General features: G+C 39.0%; 1 protein-coding gene and 1 non-coding gene across 2 annotated transcripts in view; both read left to right on the top strand.

The window, feature by feature from the left end:
- Nucleotides 1-16,223, top strand: part of Ano5 (anoctamin 5) — a 93,185-nt gene extending 76,962 nt beyond the window's left edge. Inside the window, exons 18-22 of the mRNA XM_050122129.1 lie at nucleotides 129-259; nucleotides 4,721-4,926; nucleotides 6,999-7,177; nucleotides 8,988-9,093; nucleotides 16,002-16,223. Coding sequence (XP_049978086.1) covers nucleotides 129-259; nucleotides 4,721-4,926; nucleotides 6,999-7,177; nucleotides 8,988-9,093; nucleotides 16,002-16,223 — 844 coding nt within the window. The remainder of the gene's footprint in view (nucleotides 1-128; nucleotides 260-4,720; nucleotides 4,927-6,998; nucleotides 7,178-8,987; nucleotides 9,094-16,001) is intronic.
- Nucleotides 16,224-16,997: 774 nt separating this feature from the next.
- On the top strand, nucleotides 16,998-17,103 carry LOC126488588 (U6 spliceosomal RNA). The gene has a single exon (XR_007588745.1). It is a non-coding gene; the product is annotated as a U6 spliceosomal RNA (small nuclear RNA).
- Nucleotides 17,104-19,726: the final 2,623 nt, after the last annotated feature.

The raw sequence follows: 19,726 nt of genomic DNA, 5'->3' as shown, positions 1-19,726 counted from the left end.
GTCTTCATTTGGACTTCATCTCCTATTGTGCTAGATTAAGGAACTCAGCCTCTATGACCATTTCCAGACTTGACATACTGGCTCTCTTACTTCTTTCTTCAAGTGTCAACTTCTATCATTTCTAACAGCTTGGTTTTTAATTGGTGGAGACGCCGAAGAGCCAGGACCAACTCTGAGAAGCTATACAGTCGCTGGGAGCAAGATCATGACCTTCAACCTTTTGGACAACTTGGGCTGTTCTATGAGTACTTGGAAACAGGTAATTTCCAATCATGGTTCTCAGGCAGCAATAACACTGATAAAATGAATAGTTTTTATCTCTTGCAATTTCCTTCTGTCTTATGTATCATAGATGTTTAAATTACTGAATAAAAAGATAGAAGAATGGATGGATAGATGATGGCTATATGGATAGTTGGCAGGTGGATGGATGATGATAGATACATGAATAGTGGCAAATGGATTGATGGATGGAAAGGTGAGTTGTCTATATCTAGGTGAATAGTGGGTAGGTAGATGAATGGATGTGAGTATAGATTAATAGATGACAGATGTTCACACACGCATATTGAGGGAGGAAAGATGGATGGATGTATTGATTGTGGAGAGATGTATAAACAGCAGGTAAATATATATACAGATGGCAGGGATATGATATATGGATAGCAGAAGGATGGAAGAAGATTCATGGCTATCTATGGAAGATAGGTGAATGGATAGATAAATGGTGATTGGATAGATGGGTAGATAGAGAAAATGATTCGGTTTTCCTTTGTCCCAGTGATTGAACAGAGATGAAACACTGAGGTGAGATCTTAGGGAACCAGTGCTCAGGCTGTTTGTGTGGTCTACCAAGGGTATTTCTGCTCATCAATATCCCATGATATGCTTTGGTAGAACTATAAAGGGCACTTTATGTACTTATTATTAAGACCCTGGTGCAAAGAGAGAGATTATCTGAACACCATTAAGTGATTAATATTTTAGATATGCTATATATTTATCTTAAAATCTGTCAGTGTAACAGAAAACATTTTATGCTTCATGATAAACCAATGTTACTATAGTTTACTTTATGTTGTGCGGTATTAGTTGGGTAATACTATGCACATTGTTGGGTAAAGAGATGGGAATTCTTGTTTCATGCAGCTCACTATGCAATTAGGTAGTTCTTGCTTTATAGGATGATGAAACACTGTATTTTCTCACTGTGGAGGATCTGAATAAATGTGTATTCACAGGCAGGGGAGCTTAGTACTGACAGAGATGCAAAATATCATTTATATCAAAATTAGTTTCGGTGTCTTAAGAGTCAACCAAGGCTTAGTTTATACTGAAAACTCTCACACATTCTTCTAGTCATAAAATAACTATACAGTGAACTGATTGCCTGACTTTTTTTACTCTTGGTTTTAAAGATACCCAAATCAAATACATTAGTTTTCTAGGTAAAGATCTGAGACTAACACCTTGAAACACATACTACCTCTTCCTCAGAATAGTTATAGTTCCTTAAGAAAAGAGAGGAATGGACTAATGTAATTGGAGACTGCTCATTTGTTTCCCAGTGGCTCAGACCCAAATAATCACACAGAAACTGTATTAGTTACAACACTGTTTGGCCAATGACTCTGGAATATTTCTAGGTAGTCCTTACATCTTAAATTAACACATTTCTATTTATCTTTGTAATACCATTAGGCTGTGTCTTACCATTAAGTTTCCAGCATTCTCCTTTGACAGCTACATGGATTTCCTCTGCCTACTCTCTCATTATATTTCTATTTAGATTTCCCATCTGGCTATATTCTTCCATGCTACAGGCAAAGAAGCTTCTTTATTAACCAATGGTAATAAAACATACAGCATAAAAAGAAGAATCCCACATCATTTCCCCTTTTCTGTCTATATACAAAGGAAGGTTTTAACTTTAACATAGTAAAATTACATAAAATAAAACAGTTACCAAGCAAAACTTATAGTCACAATATTTCTTTTTTACTCTAAAGTTTCAGTATCTAATTTATCTTTTATCATAACTAAGGAAAACTAGGGCTGGAGAGATGGCTCAGTGGTTAAGAGCATAGCCTGCTCTTCCAAAGGTCCTGAGTTCAATTCCCAGCAACCACATGGTGGCTCACAACAAGAGGTCTGGTGCCCTCTTCTGGCCTGCAGGCATACATACAGACAGAATATTGTATACATACATAATAAATAAATAAATAAATATTTAAAAAAAAGAAAACTATAACTATCTAGCCTTCAACTTCATCAAAGACCCCACAAGGATATAATATTACCTAAGTAAACAGAAAGTGCATTGGAAGCACTTTTAAAACTCTGAAATTGACAGAGATGTCTTGTTGCCTAGATAGTGCCCTGAAATTCTTCTTTAACATTGGGGCATCCATCTTCAGCCTACAGTCCCATACTATCGAACAGACATTTTCATGAGGCAGGAAATTTGAAATATGATTCTGTTTATGTTGGCAGTTTGTCAGTCACTTTCTTTTGTATCCTGAAGAATCTCTAGCAGACCCTTTCATGAAGCAGAAACCCTGAAAGACTGTGTCATCTTATTTAGGCAAGTTCAGCAGTCATTTTTCTATGGGTCCTGCATGTCCAGTTCATACAGCACACCATCAGGCAGTTAAGGTAAGAGAAGTTTCTTGCCCAAATGGCTAGCCTTGTCACATTAAAGGCAAATTCCATAACAAGTATTTAATGTTCATCAACCTCTCTGAAGTAATTGGTGCTTCCAGAAGCAGATATGTCTCACTGTCAAAAAAGTCTAAGTTCTTACAACATTTTAAATGCCATATTCTGTAGGCTTTTGGTAGGCTTTAAGAATACTTATCCATCTGAAGTATATCTCTGTACATCTAGATAACCTAACATGAGTACAGTTTGACACTTATAGATGACTATTTATTAATCCATAATTTTTAATTATATATTACATTTTTAAATGAGCTGTATAAACATAATACCATAAACAAGAGTAGAAATTTACATATAACAAAATTGACCTTAAACTTGTATCAATAAACCAAAGTCCATACAAATGTAAAGGATTTATTTCTATATGATATCTCCCCCCTTTTTATAGAAGGTGATTGACTGTGACTATTTAACCATTTATATCCTTCACCTTTTAAATAAAAACAAGCATTTATAAATAATCATTTTTGGAAATTGGGCATAGTTTTCTCCAAACTGCTTCCTGCTGTTTGTTGGGTGAAGTATTTTTAGGATTAGTGGAAACCTTCTGGGGGTCTTATTCAATCAAACCACATTATCTTGGAAAGAATCCACTGGTTCTCATCTTCTATTAAAACAAAAGCAGACCCTCTTTTCCAAAGTAACACACCCTTAGACTCAAATTTTGAAGTCAAGATACCTTTAAAATATATATATTGGTTTAGCATAGAAGCCTGTACAATTATATGTCTCTCTGTATTTAGCTCATTCATGGTCAAAAAATTTAAAGGAAACACAATAATATATATAATTCAGACTCTGTGTATTTTCACTCTTTACGTGGCTTTTTTTTTTACTCTACTTCTTTTAATATTTATTTTATTATCATTACTTCTTTACTTTCACTGTCTCCTTAAAAACTCTGTTTTTCTAAAACTATTAATTTTTATAACTGTCTATATACTTTTCCCTCTCTCCTAAGCTTATGTACATTTTTAAACACACTGTATCCTATTGAGAGATCTTTCATATCTGAATCTGTCCTATTGTATATCTGTGATCATTTTCTGACCAGGAACACCTTTTTTTAAAAAAAATGCTAAGCAGGCAAGGCCAGGACCAACTCCACAACCCTGCCTGTTTTCTCCACCCAGTCCAACATGGTGGAGGCATATTCACTGCCTCTGTGAGCCATGCTTACCAGCCAACCTTCAGGGACATAGTGGGTCTATGTTATGATTAAACAATTTGTAACACATTGTTTACAGACTCCATTTAAGTACTCTATCATAGGACCAGCAAGAACCAGGAAACAAGCTCTTAAAGTAGCTGCACAATTTTTGCTACTAATGCTGAGTCAGGAAGCCTTCTCTTAAAGAAATTGTACATCTACTTGTCTCTAGCAGAACCCACCTGAGAAAATACTACTATCTAGAAACCATACTTAACTCTGTGTTTTGTGTCTAGAACTCCTTCCTAAGCTCTCTCAGGTTTTATGTGGATATCGTTGCTCCACATTGGCACCATTTGTAATTGGAGACTGCTCATTCATTTCCCAGCTTCTTAAACCTAAATAATTACACAGAAACTATATTGATTACAAAACTGCTTGGCCAATGACTCAGGGATATTTCTAGAAAATTCTTTCATATTAAATTGGCCCATTTCTATAAATCTATGTATCACCACAAGGCTGCGGCCTACTAGTAAGTTTCCAGCATCCTTCTCCTTCAGCAGCTACATGGCTTCTCTTTGACTCTGCCTATTGTCTCTATATATCTGTCTTTGGATTTTCTACCTGGCTATATTCTGTCCTGCCACAGGCCAAAGCAGCCTCTTTATTAACCAATGGCAATAAAACACATTCACAGCATATAGAGGAGAATCCTGTATCAGACTAGTATAACTGTACACTTCATAACAAGACAGGTGAAAAGAGAGAGTGAGGTTCCAAGTGGCAGGGCTAGACTGAATGGCCCTTTATCTCTTTGGTAATGATGGGTGACCTGTGTTCTTTCAGTTATCCAGTTTGGGTTTGTCACGCTGTTTGTGGCCTCCTTTCCCCTGGCCCCCTTGTTTGCGCTCATAAACAACATTATGGAGATCCGAGTGGATGCCTGGAAGCTGACGACTCAGTACAGGAGACCTGTGGCTGCAAAAGCTCACTCCATAGGTGTCTGGCAGGACATTCTCTATGGAATGGCCATCATTTCCATTGCAACTAATGTAAGTGCTTCTTTCCATGGAATGACTTTGCCCTTCTTTTTGCTTCTGTTGGGGTGGAGGATTGTGAATGATACAGGACTCAATCCTCATGGGCACCAATTTCATCACAGAGTTGATTGCTAAGGACAAGCCACCTGAAACTTTGCTTTCTGAGCAAGAACAATGACAAGAAAATAGTATTTTCTCATTGAAATTTTATGATGTTGTTTTACAGATTTGCTAATCTAGGTATAAAATCGGTGACAATGTAACATGTATGAACAATGGAGTGAAAAATTGATTATACACAAATATGTATAATATAAAGAATACATGTTGGGGTCTGGAGAGATTGCTCAGAGGCTAAGAGCACTGGCTATTCTTCCAAAGGTCCTTAGTTCCCGGCAACCACATGGTGGCTCACAACCATCTGTAATGGGGTCTGCTGCCCTCTTCTGGCCTGCAGGCATACACACAGACCAAATATTGTATACATAATAAATAAATAAATAGAATTCATGTTTACTTACTTTTATTTACAAAATGATTTTTGAAAACTAAATCTCACAAACACTACTTTAAATCCCTTATATCTATATCTAAAATTGTTTTTATCAATTAAAGTTTTTCTCGAGTTAATCAAAAGGAAATTTGATACCTGAATATTTGTGGTTTATTTTCGAAAACTTTATGTAAAGGAAATGTGGCTGAAACTCTGGAGCTTAAATATGGTAGAACTATAAAGAGATATGGAGCACAGTTACAGAAAAATCCATGGCTGGAAATGCTTTTTAAAAACTGAGACAGGAAAACCTAACCTAAGCATGTGACTTCAGCCACCAAAGGAAAACACATAACTAAAAGCAGTAAAAAAATTAAGTTAAAATTATTCATAAATAGTCAACTTAGAAGATAAAAGGGCGATTAACACAAATACTGAGTTAGTTTGTTATAAAGACATAAAACAAAAAAATGCCAGGTGGTGGTGGCATATGCCTTTAATCCTAGCACTCAGGCAGCAGAGGCAGGTAAACCTCTAAGTTAAAGGCCAGCCTTGTCTACAGAGTGAATTTCAGGACAGCCAGGACCACACAGAGAAACTCTGTCTTGAAAAAAAACATACAAACAAAACAAATAGACAATAAACAAGAACAAACAAAACACCCAAATCCATGAAAACAATAGACTTCTTTTTAGCAGATTGTAAAATTTTGCTTGAAATGACCAATTACTAGATATTTAAATATTAGATTATTAAAGAATCAATGGAAATACCAAATGTATTCATTGAGATAGAAGTAACAGACAAGTTTTTTTCTAAAAAAAATATACCACAAACTACACAGGTGCCAGAGTTAGACAGATGGTTTTAAATGCACTCATATGGTCTAGAATAAACAAACTATTTCTGTGATCATTAGGCTTAAAAAGAAGAATAACACCCCCATATAATGAGGTTCTGAAATTAATTGTTCTAAGCTACAAGAAAAATGTCAAACCACACTCTCCTTTTATTCATCAGCCTATTATTGACACAATGCACATACACAAGACACAGACTCACACAGGTACACAGAAAGACACAGTCATAAATACACACTGGTACATTCATACATCATTATACATCATTCATACATACATATACATATGGTCACACATAAGCATGTACACACAGATTTTACAGATGTATACAGATGCTCACAAATACAAACAGAAACACACATATAGATGTGAAAATACACAGAGATACAGACATATGAATTCTCCTATTTCCCCACCTGTCTCTCTTCTAGACCACACAAGGGAATCTAAGAAAAATGAATATGTCAATCAAAAACATGAGTCATGGCAAGGTCAAGGAGAGAGAGCATGTTTTGGGGCAGCAAATACACATAGGTTCAATTCTTAACTTAGCTATTCTGTAGCTATGAAATTTTGAAAATCAGTTCCAGACTACCCATGTGCCTTCAAAAGTTTTAGAGTGGTGTTTGAGTTACCTCATGTTCATGTTACTCACGGAAGTGGGCTTGCATGCAAGTCAGACTTTGTGCACTGGACTGGGCTCATTGTTGTTCTTTCCCTTTGTCCATCAGGCCTTTATTGTTGCCTTCACATCTGACATCATCCCACGGTTAGTTTACTTCTATGCCTACTCAAGCAATTCCACAGAGCCCTTGAGTGGATATGTCAATAACAGCCTGTCAGTGTTCCTGATAGCTGATTTCCCCAACGACACAGCGCCCATGGAGAAAAAAGACTTCACCACTTGCAGGTCTCCTTCTGTCTAGGTTTTAGTACTGTACTTTTAATGTCTCTCTTAAATTATCTTTTTCCTGATGTTTGTCTTGTGGTGTAAAAGGTTTACTTGATACAAGGCATTTCCTGGGTTGATATCATACATCATTTCTGGAATTCATACAGTGTATGACCTGACAAACTATACAAAAGGAAGTAATATTATGGGCCAAGGTCATGTTGTTCTTAAATAGTTTCTTAGTTTTGAATTATTTTTGAAAATGATGCTCACTAAATAGGACAGGATCCCTGGACTTGAGCTATAACATCGGTCACTCAGTATGATTAATTAAGTGAATTTTACCATTTATTTTGAGAAAAAGAAATAGAGAAATAACAATGTAATAATGGGACTAGTACACAAGCCATCATTCCACTTAAAGATTTTCTTTAGTGTAGAATTGTGAGGGGGATTTGTGAATTGTTACCACACCCAGTTTATCATGTTCTGTGGGGATCTTTATACCATAGACTATTAAAACAATACTAAGTAGGTGGTTAGATAATAGAGATATTATAGTTTATAGATCACTGATGGATATATGCAGGTAGTTGGATAGATAGATAGATAGATAGATAGATAGATAGATAGATAGATAGAGATAGATAGATAGATAAAAGAGGTATATGATGAAGATAGATTGATTAGATATACATGTAGAGAAAGAGTTGATCGATTGTAGACATACATGGTAAAGGTATGCATATATATAAGATAAAGATTGATGGGTAGAAGATAGCGATAAGTAGGTAGATTGTATTGATATATGCATGGATAAATTGATATGTAGAAATAATTTATTACAGATTGATGATACAGGTAGATAGTAGATCATAAATAAATAGTAGATAGATAACAGACAGACTGATAGACATGTGCACACATATGTACACAAAAAGGTCTTGAAAATTGACTTCATCCTCATATTAACTTCTCACTTTGGGATTCCAACAATGAGAAAGGAAGCCATTTCAGGACAATAGGAAAAAAACACTGATCTGTGGCACATTTGGGTAGGAAGGAATCATGGCACAGTGTTCAAGACTGGGATCTCTGTTGTCTGATCTCTGGGTTTCAACCACTTTCTAAAAGCTAGATTGAGTGATTGAAGAACATCAGTCTAGTGAGCTTGTAGAAGGGAATCATCCAAAAGTCTGAGCATGAGAAGAACACAGAAAGAGAACACTGCTTTGTCAATACATCTGAAAGGAAAAGGCATGTTCCAGGAAACAGAAGTGGTCCACATAGCATAGTGAGTTGGTTGGGTCAGATAGGAGGAGGATTTCTACAAAATGCCATCATAGCTTGGTCTCTCATGGAAGAAACTGAACTAGACCAAGGAAGTTTTCCTGGTTTATGTCTCCTTAGGTAGGTAATATGGGTAAGTAGCACAAGCCTGGGGCTGGAGAACAGAAAAAAGGTTTAACTGTTTCTTTCCTGTGACCTGAGTTTGTACTCAACTTCAATCTAAGAGAAATGATAAAAGTTTATTCCAGGTCTGTTCATGAAACTTGCCACAAATGTCATCTGTCATTCTGTCTACCTGTCATATATATATAATATCTATCTAAATATCACAGATTATCAATGTCTCCATCTATCTCCACATCTATCTTCGTATCTACCTATCATCTATAAACTATTTATCATATGTATCTATCACAGACCCTCTCTCTGTCCATCTATCTACCTGTCTACTATCTATCACATCTATGTGGCATAAATCATCTCTCTATATATGTTTCCCTATCCATGTTCATTTTTGGTCTTATTCTCTGTTTTGTAGGTACAGAGATTACAGGAACCCTCCTGATCATGAAAACAAGTATGTCCATAACATGCAGTTCTGGCATGTCCTTGCCGCCAAGATGGCCTTCATCATAGTGATGGAAGTAAGCTGACCTGAGTCTCCCACATCTCTTTCATCTCACCTGTCTATTTTTTAAAAATATTTATTTATTTATTTATTTATTATGTATACAATATTCTGTCTGTGTGTGTGTGTCCGCAGGCCAGAAGAGGGCACCAGACCTCATTACAGATGGTTGTGACTCACCATGTGGTTGCTGGGAATTGAACTCATGACCTTTGGAAGAGCAGGCAATGCTCTTAACCACTGAGCCATCTCTCCAGCCCCTCACCTGTCTCTTTTGCCACTCCCCGAAGCAACTTTTCTAAACACACCTGTTACCAGAAAATTAGCGCTCTCTTCTTTCGTTTGAAAAAATCACTTGTCATAAGTTGCAACTCCACTATGGGAGCTTGATATTCACTTACAATTGGTACAGGCCCCTTGGCAAGAGAAAAAGAAAGGAAATGCCTGGCAAGGTCAGGAAAAGGGGAATTTGTAGAGCACCTGTTCCAAAGGCTCTGTTTCAGCCATTCTCATCATCTAGCCTTCCTTTGTTTTTACCTTTGACAGATGAACCTGATATTCATCAAAATATGTCATTGGCTTAAGGTTAATTAGCTACTATCGGAGCTGGGATTTGGGGGCAGACAGATCTCTGTTAGTTCATCAAGACCAATCTTGTCTACAAGAGCCACTTCCAGGACAGGCTCCAAAGCTACAGAGAAACCCTGACTCAAAAAAAAAAAAAAAACAAAAAAAAAACAAAAAAAAAACAGACAAGCAATTTTCTTTCCTTTTGTTACATAAGATTAGAGGGTGCTCTGAAGGAGGTACTTTAGATTGGGTTATAATAGTTATAATATGATGAGGGGAAACCAGAAATCACTAGCATCGTCAAGAGTTTGCTGGTGAGACTCCTAAGTGGAGGTTCATGCCTGAGAAGGGAGAGAAGGCTTTAGTGTTGATAATTGTGCTGGGACTCTGTTCTCAGGTGGCCTGGGGGTTCAGCCAGCCTCCTGGGTGAGAATTTCTTCTCCTCCCTGTGTCCCCAGGTTTTGCTCTATCTTTCCTGCCCATGCTCAGTATTCTGAATTTCACTGTTTAGAAAGTGTGCTTTTAATATGTGTCCCACCTCCACTCTACACCACAGCCTCTGCCCTTTCTGTTATAAAGATAAAAACCGTTCACTGTTGAAATGACCTGGTGCAAGTGAGAAGGAAACATGGAACATGCAACAAACCCACTTAGAAGTTTATTAGAGGGGCCATGTACAGGCCTGGGGAAAGTCAGTGTGCACAGAGAGAGGAAGAGGGCACACCCTGCTTTAAAAGCTGCCTAGCGCATGCACACAGGGGGTTGATGTGATTACATCATACACAGGTGACGGGGCTCATGCAGACACTCAGGGGCTTAGCTGAGTCAAATGTGGATGATGCAACCATGCTTGTATGGGTCACATGGGGCCCCAGGGCCATTAGACACTTCTGCCTGAGGGTTTGTCTGCACATACATGGCCCTAGAACCCGAAGTGTCAGCCTCATTGTGGCTGAAATCATAATATTCCACCCTTTTATTATAAAATTTGGGGAGTTTGGGGTCTTTAATGTGTGGGAATGGGGTGTTGTAAGGTCTCTCTTGACTGCTTCCTGCTGATTTTGTGGGCCTCAGAGAGTTCAGAGAGTTGAAATGCTTGACCACGTTCTGGGGTGACTGATTACTGTTGGGTTTTGTGGGGTTTTTTTTCTTTTTTCTTTTCTTTTTTTTTCTTTTTGAGCTCTGTAAAACTGGCTGGCTGGCTGGCAGCTTGGACCTTGCAAAAATGCTGGAAAAGCAGAAAATTATGTCTGGAAAAAATTCTAGATCCCAGTGATTAGGGAGGAAAGTCCCAAGATGGAAGATAGAGGGTTTGGGGGGCGTGGCATGGAGGAGGAATTTCCCAGTGATAAGGGAAGAATTAAATGATATTTATTCTGAGTGGGTCTTGTCTGCTTATGTCCAATTGGCTCCCTGGAGCTCATGAAAACAATTTTGAAAAGAAATAAATTTTAGACATATTAAAAGCTTATAATTACTATGGAATAGTGTTGGAATAGAAGATGGTGGGGAGGAGTGAGGAAAAGAAGGGGGAATTATTAGAAAGGGAAATTATTAGACCCCTCAGTGTTTTATCTGGAGCAAATCTTAAGGCACTTGTTCTCCTTTAGCGTCATGGTATTACCTTAACATCCAGGAGACACTGCTGCAGTCAGTGATAAACCTGCTATGTGTTAAAGTAATCTTTTGTGAGTTTTTGGAGTCTGGGGCTGTGAATGTACCAAATTTGTTTTTGTTTCTTACTACCTTGGCTTTTGGCAATCCTTGTACCTCTGGCTCTATGTTTAATGATGGTCCCTGTAATAAAAAAAAACTGAGTGGTTAACTGAAAATTTAAGCTTGACATTGGAGATATAGAGATGTTGGTAGAGCAGATAGAAGAAAGAGGAAGAGGAAGAGTATATGGTTTTGGCACAGGAGAATTGAGTACGGTGATGAGACTTTTACTTTTCCGGAACTAGAGAAAGAGTGGCTGATCTTGGTGTCCTCTGGAATTTAAGGGAACAGGGCCCTGTTCCCTTATCTTGAGCTGGAAGAGTAAAAGTTTTAAGGTGAGATGATAGTGAGAGTAGATCAGAAGCTTATGCCTGAACATACAGGTGTGGGCTGTCCTGGAATCCCTGCGAAAGGACAGTCCAGGTGAGCTGTGTGGAGAGGTGAGTTTCAGGGTCAGTCCAGGTGAAGGTGAAGATTTGAGATTGAGAGCTGAGAGGAATAGAGAAAAAAGAATCCTTAAGGTCTAGAACTGAGAGGTGGGAGGTTCCTGGGGAGAAAGTAGAAAGAAGTGTGTAAGGATTAGGTACTACAGGATGAAGAGGAACCACTGCAGAGTTAATAAGTCAGAGGTCTTGAATCAGATAACAGGTTTCATTAGGTTTTTTACCAGCAAGTATAAAGGTGTTAAAGGGAGAAGAGGTAGGGCGAAGTAGCTTTTTTCTTAGAAGGTCCAAGATAATAGGCTTAGGTCCCCTGAGGCTCTGAAAAGGGGAAGGGTACTGAACTTGGGTAATGTACTTAGTAGGGTCTTGGAATTGGATAAGGATGGGGGAATGGTGTTTAGCAACACAGGAGTTTTGGGTGTCCCAGACTTGGAGGTTTACCTGAGAGGCTGGTAGAGGAAAAGACACATTGGGGCTGGAAGGTTGGGAGGCTAGAAGGAAGAGGAGGGGAGCTGCTGGTGAGATTGGGGTAGGTGAATGTAAGGAACAAATGAAATGAAAGCTCCTACTTTTGCTAAAAAAAAATCTCTTTCCATAAGAGGTACTGAGCAGATAGGCATGACTAAAAATAAATGATTGAGATAAATATCCCTAAAAACAAGTTAAGTGGTGGGGACTGCTGAGGTAGGTAGATAAGGCTGTCCTTCTAGCCTGACAATAAGAAAACTAGAAGGAGAGGTAGGCCCCCAGAATTCTGTCAGTACCGAGTATATGGCTCCAGTGTCCAAGAGAAAAGAGATGGACCATCCTGATACTGTGATGTTTACCCATGGCTCCCTGTTACAGATGATGGTTGTGGTCAGGTCAAAGGGCAGCCTCACGTATCCATGACCAGACCTAGAAGGTCAACTTGGGAATTTTCTGGCTTTTATGTCTTCATGACACAATGTGCATGAAGACAATGGACTGTCTCTAATGTTCTTCCCTATGGCATCGTGGACAAGGTCTTATGGGACCAAGATGAGAGGATTAGGGCATCCTCGGGCCCAGTGACCAGCTCTACCATATTTGAAACACAGGCCTGGTGGGGGGGGGGAGGTAAGAAACCAACACAGATAAGATGGATCAGGTGGTCTGTCACCTCGGCCAGTAGGAGGGCTGTAGCTAGCATGTGACAGTGATGATTGCAGGTTTTGTCATTCCTCTCATGGTACACCTTAAAAGCCAACTCTAAGACTTCTGCTTGTGGGGTCAAGGGGCCTTTCTCCAAACATCTAAGTTTAGCCTTAATGTCAGGGTAGCACTGAGGGGAAAAAAAAATGAGTCATAAGTAACAGTCTGCCTTCCGTGGTTTCTGGATCTAAGTTAGTATATTGTAACATGGCTTCAGTGAGGCAATTCCAAAAATGCAGAAGGATTTTTCTTCGTATCTTGGATGACCTCTGAGAGCTTATTATAGTTTACTGGCTCGAGGGCAGCCTTATGGGACCTGCCAGGACATGAGTCAAAAACCAGTCCCTAGCTAAAATTTCACCTGAGGTGTGATAGTCCCAGTGTGGTTCCTGCTTGGGGACCGCCTCTGCTCCCAGAGGGTGTGTTGCTTGTGTTTGGTGAACATCCTCTGTATGTAGTCTGGCCTGCTCCCAAACTTGCTTGTGCTCTTTAGAAAGTAGGTTGTTAGATAGGATCATATAAATATCATGAAAGATTATGAGACTGGGACTTAGAGCTTAGATAGTAAATAAGTTGTATATAAGGAAACTCCTTCCATTTGCCTGTGCACTGACAGTAGTTATAAAGCTTCCACAGAATATCAGGACCAAAGGTGCTGGTAGCTGGCCACTTTAAATTGTTATCTAAATTATAAGGAGGTCATTTTTTGAACAAAGATGGACAAGTGTGGGAATCTGTAAGTAGGGCATTAAGGCTTGGGGTTTCAGGGCCTCTAATAGGCATCCCGGGGAAAGACTGAATTAATCATCTTGGATAGCTTGCTACCCATAGCTGAAACTGTGAAAACCTGCAAAAAAAAAAAAAAAAAAAAAAAAAGAGTGATACCACAAGGCTTATAGGGAGACATCTCCCCTTTATAGGTGGTATGTAAAATGACAGCAAACACCACAGGGCTTGTAGGAGAGCATCCTCTGCCTACAGGCAGGGTGACTTGGAAGCCAGAGAGGTCCAGGAGGTACCACTGACAAGTAGTCCAGAAGAAAAAATTTAAAAAAAAAAAAAAAGAAAAGAAAAAATGAGAAAGAAAAATTTGAGGGACCCGGGGCCCCCAGTCACGGGAGTACTGACCCCAGGTCATCCAAATATGATTTTAGCTAAGGGAAGCAGTCCAGAGATGAATGTCAGTAAAGGACTCAACCATAGCCTTAAAGACCATGGCTGGGGGCTGTATCCCCGTTTCTAGGAATTCCCAAGGATTGCCTGGAGCTCAACAGTCAATTCCTCAGGTTCAGAGAAACGGTTAAGCTGACCAGAATTGGGGGAAACTCACCAACTGAAGCCACTGGTGGTGTGCATAGAAAGAGGGGTGGCAGGGCCTACCGAGTCCGATGGCACCAATGAAATTACGTGACATGAGTGAGAAGGAAACATGGAACATGCAAAAAAAAAAAAAACCTGCTTAGTTTATTAGAGGGGGCATGTACAGGCCTGGGGATGTCAGTGTGTAGAGAGAAAGAGGAAGATGGTGTGTCCAGCTTTTAAAAGCTACCTAGTGCATGCGCACAGGGGTTGATGTGACTAAGTCTTACACAGGCGACAGGACTCAAGCATGCACACAAGGGCTTAGCTGAGTCAAATGTGGATGATGCAACCACACATGCACATGGGTCATGCAGGGCTCCAGGGCCATTAGGCACTTCTGCCTGAGAACTTGTCTGCATATGCATGGCCCTAGAACCCAGAAGTGTCAATCTTATTGTGGTTGAAATCATAACAACTGTTATGCCCAGATCCATGAAGTCCCCCCAAAACAACAAGGAGAATGAGTCCCAGATGCAAAAGCAAAGAGCCTTTATTTTATTCAAGTTTGCAAACTCAGTCTTTCTGTGTGTCCAACGTAGTAGAATAATCGGATAGCCCCGAGCTCAGTTGGGGTTGGGTTTTTATAGGAGTAAAGCTCAGGGTGAGGGATTTCTAAGGTTCAACCCTCTGATTGACTGACATTTGTTTAGGGGCATCTTCGTGAATGTGTGCTGGAAAGTGATCCTATGTACAATGGTTGAAACATTAGGAATTTCTGTTCCTGGGTAGTGCCTGGGTAATCTCAGTTTGTGGTCCTTCCTGTAACCAGGTATTGCCTCTGGGTAAACTACTGAGTTCCAGGCCTCCAATTAAGCTAATCATGGCAAGATCCTACACTGGCAGGTGATAATGGTTGGAAGTTAAAAACTTCCAATTAAGCTTATAATGGTTGGCTGAGTTCTACATTCACATAATTCCTAGACATTCTACTGCTTCTCATAGAAACCCAAACTGATGCGCTTGTTTTCAGTTCTACACTGCACCATTGTCCTCAGAAGACCTGACTGTCTTCGTTCCTGAAAACTCTCTAAGAATCTAAAACAGAGTGGCCGCTATTCTTTAAGTTTCATCTTCACACTAAATCATAAAGTACATGGTTGAGTGTGAGCTGTGTTATCTAAAAGAAACTAGGACTGTTTTAGAGATGTTTCCTTAGTTTCTTAAGACGGGGCACAAATAAAGGGCAGGCATTTTAATAGCCATATAGCCATATTCTGTTCCTCTAGTTGCTTATGTAAATATATATATATATTTTAAAGATTTATTTATTATGTGTACAACATTCTGCCTCCATGAATGCTGACACACCAGAAGACAGCGCCAGATCACATACAGATAGTTGTGACCCACCATGTGATTGCTGGGAATTGAACTCACGACCTGTGGAAGAACAGCCAGTCCTCTTAACCACTGAGCCATCTCTCCAGCCCCCTAAATATATATTATTTAATTCAATTGTATGTATGAAAATTATAGGGTACACACACACACACACTCACATGTGCACAGGCATGTGCATATGTATGTGTCTGTATGATTCAACTTTGTGCTTCTTGTGTCCAACACAGTTTATCAAAGCTCAGGGGGACCTGTGAGGACTCCTTGATGACTTCTTGATGATCCTAACAGTATCTCTGTTCTTCCTTTATCACCCCTTTAGCACATTGTGCTTCTGTTCAAATTTTTATTAGCATGGATGATACCAGATGTTCCAAAGGATGTCACAGAGAAAATCAAACGAGAAAAGTTAATGACTGTCAAAATTATCCATGACTTCGAGCTCAACAAGTTGAAAGAAAATATGAATTTTGAGTACAGTAACATCATGAGGGATGACACAGAGGAAGACAACAGATCTCTGGGGATCAAATCCTCTGTCTAATCCACACACAAGGTGAGAAGCTCTGCACCCTTCTCTGTCCACTGTTGCCTCTGGGTTTCTGGCTAGATGTTAGAATCCATATATCCATTTGTTTTACTTTCTTCCTTTTATTTTTAACGCAGACTTCATGCCCTTTGCTAGAGGCTGACATCAGAAGAGAACACAGGCAGGCACAATCCACTGGGCTCTCCCAGGATGTAACTCATGGAGTCCTGAAGACAGTTGCAGGTGGTGCCACTGGATGCAGAGTCTGGGAAATCATGAAGTATTGCTACTTACAGTGAAATCCTGGCCTTGGGGATGCTTGGTCACTTCCCAGAGCAACTGCGCATCTCTGCTCTCTCTTCTTGAGTGTTCCGTCTCCCTCCCAACAAGAAAAGGGTCACATTGAAGAGTAAGCTAGCAAAGAGATCTGCCATTTCATAGAACATTTGCCTTTGTAAAATGCATACATTAAAAACCAAAATCAGATGTCTTGAGAATTCTCACTTATTGACAAATGTTGGGTAAAATTATAGCAGGACTGTGTTCTTGACTGTGTCAGATGAAAGTTAGCTTCTGTCAGAATCCCAGATCGCCTTTCCTGGTAAAGGTAGAATCAATTTTTCCATGAGACTAAAAGAATTTTCACAAAAGACTCTCAGGAGGCTTTTAAAGGTAATGTCTCCATTTTGTTGACTGACACACCGTGGAGTCAGGTGACTACAGGCTTCCAAGTGAAGGAACTACACAAAGCCCAAGTTTCTTCTTAGGAGGTAAAGAATGAAAGACAGTGTGCTCTCTTCAGCAGCACATATGCTAACATAGGAACGATACAGAGAAGATTAGCATGGCCTCTAATAAAGAAAAAAAAAGAATGCAAGACAGTACATGGACATTAACTTATTCAATGATAAAGTGAAACTCTTCCATTTTTCCAAGATGCTGATTTTTGCATCATGAAGTTTTGTTTGAGATCTAACCATTTGTATAAGTTGGGCCCAAACTATTTACAAATTGTGATCTCTTCACTCTGAAGAAACTCCAGACCTTGTAATAAGTTTACAGTCTTTTCATGGGCGACCTTGCCCCCACAATGTCCAGTGCCTTCTTTCTCTGCCTTTGACACATAAGACATGGTCTAGGTGACTGTTAATTTGAAATGAATTTGACATGATAGACTATTTCAGATGTCAACCCGTCTTAGAGAAACTGTCAGTGTTGTGAGCCCAGAGTTTATCACCAAACGATAACCAACCACATGAGAAGATGATAATCAGGTGGACAAAGGTATATTTGAGAAGTACCCCTTCCATATTTATCCTCTGTGGATATACACAATCTTTGTCATTGCTTCAGTTAATGCAATATCACATTCGTGCCCGCCTGTACCTTAGTGCTAGAGTGAGAGATAGGGTTCAGCCCTAGAGTGCTCAGATCTTTAGGTTTAAGTTAGAATTCAGCTACAAAGGAGTATTTTTTTAAACCAACTACATACAAAAAAAAAAAAAACCTGATCACACGATTTCTAAAAATAGTGTTCCCTTAACAATAACGCAATCTTACAGCATAGCTGATATTACCATATCAACTAACTGCTGATACATATTATGTATCTAAAACCAGGGATTATGGATTTTATGAATGACAGACAAGCTAGTCCATCACATCACTGATTTGTTATATAGTAGATAGACTACATGTTTGGGTTCCTTGAAATGATTCTAAAATTAAAATATAATTTCATATATTGTTGTGATAAGGGCGGCGGGCTATGTTCCTGGCTTTATACCCGAAATAATTGTACGGAAATTGTATTCTTTTAAACACTTCTTGGCCCATTAGTTCCAGCCTCTTATTGGCTAGCTCTTACATATTGATCTAACCCATTTTTACTATTCTGTGTAGCACCACGAGCTGCCTTACCAGGAAAGATCTTAACCTGCATCTGTCTGAAGCAGGAGAATCATGGCGACTCCCTGACTCAGCTTCTTTTTCCCAGAATTCTGTTTTGTCTATTCTGCCTACCTAATTTTCTGTCCTATTAAAGGGCCAAGGCAGTTTCTTTATTTAACCAATGAAACAACAGATAGAAAGATGACCCTCCTCCATTAATATATGGAGATGGTTAACTTAAGAAAGCAGGTCCTTTTGAGCATAACCAAGCCACAGCTGAGGTTCTTGTCGACTGTCAAATTAACACTGTCACTGCAATGCTCTTCATACACTGTTTGCATTGCCTTCTTCAGAGGTGCTACTGTTAGAAAAAAAGGGTGGATTATAGGTTTTTGGAAATCCACTTTAATATTGTGACTTCAAAGTATCATGGAGGCAGACTCCAGCTAAGGACAAATCTGATTTGTAAAGCTGCCCATTGCAGGTTCAAAACCAATTCAAGCACCGAGTGTCTAAAGTCATGGTAGACATTAACAAAACTGGAATTTATTCTATTACAAGTGCTTCTTAGGACTTATCTGTGTTTTCACTCATATTTGCCTTGGAATTTTCCACTGAGCACTTTCTTCCTGCCTTGTATTTTACCCTGAGATACTAGAGTAACTTTCTAGAAAGTCGTCTAGCCAAAATGAGATGGAATTTACCCAGGTGGATTTGCGTCATTTCACCAAAACACTGATTGGTGTGAGAATGCTGAGTTAGATGCACCTGAGCACCGGATGTATGCTCATGTTTAGGAGTATGGCTGTGATTCTTTTTTCTTCCAGTAAAACAGGCAGTTTACTCTTTTCCACTGATATTTCAGGGAACAATTGAGATCTCATGTGAAAATAGAATCCTCATTTTCTATTTTCCCAATTTCCCAAAGGCCCAAACCACACAACTCTTTTCAATGGTCCTTTTGCAATCATCATCTTCATTGTTTCTTTTCACACAGAAAACAAAATCCTTCAAGTCACACTGACTTTAGACATCAAGAAGGGCCTTAATTAGATAAAAGATGTGTTAATTTTGCAGTGTTTCTGGACTCTTTTTTTGGGGGGGGTGAAGAGGAGAGTGAGAGAGAGAGAACTGTTTCTTCTGGATCTCAGGTAAGATTCATTGGGGTGCAGCTGTGGGTAGAAAGATGCAGATCTCAGCTGAGCTCCAATTACTAATGGTGAGAGAATATATCTTGAGAAATTTCAGGCTGGCAATATTTATATGACCAAGGAAAGCCTTTGAAGTGTGATTGTAGGGTCAGGCACTGTGAACAATCATTGACAATACTGGTCATTCAAAAATATAACCTATTGTTTTGGACAAACCTCTCATAGTTATTATGTAATAGAACGATGTCATAAAGGAAAATGTTGAATTGCTAGACTTTGGACTCTGCCACAAGAAATCAATGGAACCATCATGTTACTGTTCTTCCTGCAATTTTAATCTACTTTTCTGTGTAGTAATTAAAACACGTCAATTATTTCAGAATTATGTAAAAATTAATGACAATGTTTAAAACATAACATATAATATGGTGTAATCTGTGTAAAATACAACTGTCCATCCCTCTAAATATGTCATTG

The sequence above is a fragment of the Alexandromys fortis genome, unplaced genomic scaffold, assembly GCF_014885135.2.
Source record: "Alexandromys fortis isolate MF-2015 unplaced genomic scaffold, M_Fortis_MF-2015_v1.1 scaffold_170, whole genome shotgun sequence".
Taxonomy (NCBI): Eukaryota; Metazoa; Chordata; class Mammalia; order Rodentia; family Cricetidae; genus Alexandromys; species Alexandromys fortis.
The sequence above is the reverse complement of the archived record's forward strand: the minus strand, read 5'-3'. Positions and strand labels throughout refer to the sequence as shown.